The 4,566-nt window shown below is 34.4% G+C and overlaps 1 protein-coding gene across 3 annotated transcripts in view; it reads left to right on the top strand.

Annotated features, from left to right (window-relative positions):
* Positions 1–4,566, top strand: part of CNKSR2 (connector enhancer of kinase suppressor of Ras 2) — a 258,846-nt gene that overhangs the window by 123,496 nt on the left and 130,784 nt on the right. For all 3 annotated transcript variants that reach the window (XM_007469301.1, XM_007469302.1, XM_007469303.1), the window contains exon 8: positions 204–272. In XM_007469301.1, coding sequence (XP_007469363.1) covers positions 204–272 — 69 coding nt within the window. The remainder of the gene's footprint in view (positions 1–203; positions 273–4,566) is intronic.

Here is a 4,566-nt window from a genome sequence, read left to right as displayed (position 1 = left end):
ATTCCTGCTTTCTGTCGTTAGTTATACATAGAATACAAATAGTATATCAAATATTAGTAACCATTTTTGCTAGTTTATTTTCTTGAAGATTATAATTAACTCTTGATCTAATTTAAAAGGGTGAACTTACTGTAGTGTTTCCATAGAGAAGAAATGACTGATAAAATTTATGCTCTTTATCATTTCCTTTATGTTAAATTTAGTCACCTGCAGATCGGTGCAAGAAAATCCATGCTGGTGATGAAGTGATTCAAGTTAATCATCAGACTGTGGTATGTATAATTACCTTACAAGTCAGTGGGAGGCGCTAATATAAAGATTGCCTAAAGCTTTGAAAGAATACCAGTGGAATGAAAGGCCTGTTTGTGTACAAAATAATTGAATAGCCTTTTAAAAAATAACTGACTATTTTTCTTAATTATCTGAAGAAATGTAAGGCATAGTTTTAAACGAACATGAGGAAATATTGGTGGTGGCTGAGTTTAGATGTGCATTTCTATATGGGCAGGTGCAGGATAATATTACCCTATGAACTGGGGTGATGATTTGGAATAGAAATTAAAGTGACAGTGCATACAAATTCAACCTTTTCTTGATATAACTTTTAAGTTTCATTTTATAAATTATCAAATTACCTAGTAGATATGTTTTGTAACAGCGTACATTCATTCATCTACTTTAACATTGATTTGTTCATTACAGTGTCTGGCAGATTGGTTTATTTTAATGTCAGTTTTTAAATTTTAAATTGGAATAGCTGAATTGGCTTTTCATTTCCCAAAAGAGGACTATAGTTTAAGTTTTAAAACTATTGCTCTTAACTAAATAAGTTCATAAAATTTTTTTGCTCTATGAACCTCACAATTCCCTTTCTAGCTAAGAATGACAGTGGCATTCTGTGCCTATGGTAGATTTTCAACGGCAATTTTTCTTAATCTTAGATTGAGAAAATGAACATCATCTGATTTTCATTTGGGACTATTTTCTGTCTCAGTTGATCTATCTCTGCCAAAATAAAGTATAAAGTTTTTTAAAAATGAAGTTAAAATTTAAATAATCTGATTATTGATTAATAATCCTCATTTTAAAAGAGAGTGGGTTTTTTTTTCCTGGTAAATATTATGGCTCACTAACTCTTCAGAGTGAGTAATTATTTCCTGTTGTACCTTTAAACTAAATTTGGTTTTGCATGTTCTAGTCATAGAAGAAAGGCTGTATTTTGGGGGTAAGAAGACTCATGTGAAAAGTCTGATCTTTCTCGGTGATTCTGATATTAAGGCAGACGCTATTTCAATTTTGATTTTGAATAAACTGAGAAGTTTGTGATATTTTGGAGAGGCTCCTGAACACTGATAATTAAAGTTATGATGTTTCTTCAATGAGTTCATTATCTAAGTGAATAAAAGTTAATGAAAGTGTGGAAAATTAAATGTGTGGGTGTAAAGTTAATACTAAGTATTGTTAGTTAATACTAATTAATGGAGAATATTGGTAATCGACAGAGCCTATCTGCACTATGACAGTTTTGATGATAAGTTCTCATTACTGGAAACTATACAAAGCGATTGTCTTGAGTAAAGTTTCTTGTCCCCTAGGATGAGGATTTTGGACAGTGGGATAAAGCAGCTGCTTCTTCTAATGTTCATGCTGCCTCCATTTCTACAATGTGACCTTAACAAATATGACATCTGTTGGATAGTTGGGCCTATTTCCAGTTGGTCAATTCTAAGAGGATAGAGATTAGTCTCTAATGAAAAATAAAATTGTTAAAATGATACTCTTTGTTGGAGCAGTGATTCTCATGTCTATTGTATATGAAAGTCTTTAAAAGACTTCAAGTGAACTAATAAAATCTCTATGGATTGGTGATATTTATATACTGTGAGAATGTGTCAACACATCTTTGCATCACAGGAATATTCTAAAGCATTAAAAACTACACAGAATGATGGTTGGGAGAACTTGCTTTCAGTTTTTGCTCTGAAACTGACTTACGGTTTTAAGTGAGTCATGGTAACTATTTAACTTTACCTTTTTAATAATAATAACCATAGCCAGCACTTACTGTGTTCTTACAGTGTGCCAGGCATCATGTTAAGTAGTTTACATATTTTATGTCATTTACTCCTCACAATAATCCTGTGAAGAAGGTGTAAGTGGAGATTGAATGATTATTTAACCCACCCACAGCTCAAAGCTCACTGACTACAAGGCCCATGCTCTTACTTCAGTTTTATTATACTCCCTCCCCAAAGTCAAATTATAAAATTATCAAACAAAAGGGGAGGAATTCTAATAATCCTGTAAGTAAACACCAGGATTCAGGGAGAGATTACATGGAGCCAAGGGTAGAGAAGAAGAGAGGAAGTGAGAATTTACGTAACTGGGGTAGGTTCAGCTGAACTGAAATTAAAAGTGGGGTTGAAATTTAACTTGACTGCCACTTCTTCACTCACTCCTTTCCTTCACATAGACAAGATATGTAAAACACAGCGCCAGGCACACATTAAGAGTTCAACAGAAACTAACTTTCCAACCTCCCTTCCTCCCTTTTACCAACTACAACAGTTGAGCCAGTTGGAGCCCAGTTCTTTGACAGACTGCTACTACAACCTACAAATTGATTTTGGGCGATAATAGAGACATTCTCTGTCAGGAAATTATGTTGAATTCCATGAAAGTAGCCTTCCTTAATAATGTGATCAATTACCAGATTGTCTTCTTTGTGTTCAAGTAGAGGCATAGTTGTGCAAGAATGGTACCTTTCATTAAATGCACCCTACTCTGTCCTCATTTTCTTGCTATTGCCTGCATTGCGGTCTGTGCAGTGCTTTTAACTTCTTACCAGACAATATACAGAGGTGGGGAAATGGACATTATCTGAGTTTTATTACTACAAAAGCTTTGCTAGGTTGTTAAATTAGTTGAAACAAGTATAAGTTATTCGCAGTCTGCAATTACCCCTTCTGTCCCTGCATTCATAACCAGGGACATTAGGGGTTGGTTATGATATAATAATTACATTGAAGTATGGCCTAATACATTTGAAATACATATTTAATGATATTTTAATCCAGTAATTAACTGACCAGAATAGTGAGATTTTGCCAATATTATTCTATACCAATTTAGATTCAATAATGAAAAGAGTAATGTTCAGTTTTATATTTTGAATGTTATTAGCCCAGTTAGTAGTTTTCTGTAATTCTAAAATTTCCTACTGCTACAGGTAGTAATGTACAATATAAAATTTGATAACTTTTCTTATTATAAAATACCTAGAAAAGCAATGTGAAATTTTTCCCTAAGAGTCTGAGGAAGTTAAATAATCACAGATGAATTCAAATACTATTTTTTGAAATTGCTAGTATGGTATATCTTCAAGATGTCCAATTAGATGTGTGTGTTTGTGTGTTTCTAGTTTGCTCATTTTTTTAAAAAGTACATTTTCTTCTTTGAAATGAAACTGGAAGTTTTATGTCCTTTTTCACGTTGCTATATTCTTTATTATAAGTGGCTTTTAAGCTTTTCTAATCAACATACTTCTGTGGCTGAGAAACTGTGGCTGCCAGGTAGGAAGAAGAAAAAATCATGAACATCCAAGCAAAGCAGACTGAGTCCTATTGCATGTCTTCCCTGCCAGTGAAGATCCAACTCCTCAAAGGCTGCTGGAATCTCCCAAGATTTTTTCCACTTCATCTGCCACTACATTCCTCTCTGGGAGATACCTCGGCATAGTTTGAACCAACAACTCTGCCCTCATGATGCACTTTTAACACTTTTTTTTTTTTTTTAGCTGATGAGACTACTTATAGTTATTAAATCTATCTGGGCATATTCCTAATGAATCTGTTAAAATTTCATGTCAATGCTGTTTTTGGTGTGTAAGTGTTATAAAGATTCTATCCATACTAAAAACAGATATTTTCTTCTTAGGAATATCAGTTGAAAAGAGTGGGGTATGTGATGGTTGAATCCAGCATTTGGAAAATTTTCCTTTTATTTTGTGTATATACTAAAACATATTCACTATTATTTTGGAAGGTCTTCTGGAACCTGGTGGCTACATTATGGCAAGAAATGGTTCAATAGATGGGGCTATAAATCCTACTGGGAAATAACTGGGTTGGGATAGTCAAGAAGACTATAGACTACAACAAATAGGGTGTTGGACATTGATCAGTGAGAGATGCAAGATGAACACTGTAAACTAGTGTGTTTTGTTACCCCCAAATGGTTGCTGAACAAGAATGCAGGTGATGGCAGATGGGGTGGGGAGAAGGGAACAAGTTAAAGGACTATTGAGTTATCTCAAAAGGTCATTCTAACTTCATTTATGTAACTCTCAATGGCATCTCCCTTATTCTCTCTTATTCTCACTCCAGTCTCTCATTTTTTACTCTTTCTTCACTCTCTTGTTCCTTCAACCCCAGAACAACAGGCAAGTATTGTTTGAAAGGGAAACCAACGTAATCAGAATGGATGGAGAGTGTGGTGACCCATTAAAACCCAGCTCTCCCTTTCCCTCCCTCTCACCCTACCGCCCTGCCCCTGGACTTCAGCAGG

The sequence above is a fragment of the Lipotes vexillifer genome, unplaced genomic scaffold (genome assembly GCF_000442215.2).
Source record: "Lipotes vexillifer unplaced genomic scaffold, Lipotes_vexillifer_v1.1 scaffold1442, whole genome shotgun sequence".
NCBI lineage: Eukaryota > Metazoa > Chordata > Mammalia > Artiodactyla > Lipotidae > Lipotes > Lipotes vexillifer.
This window is presented reverse-complemented; position numbering and strand designations above follow the sequence as displayed.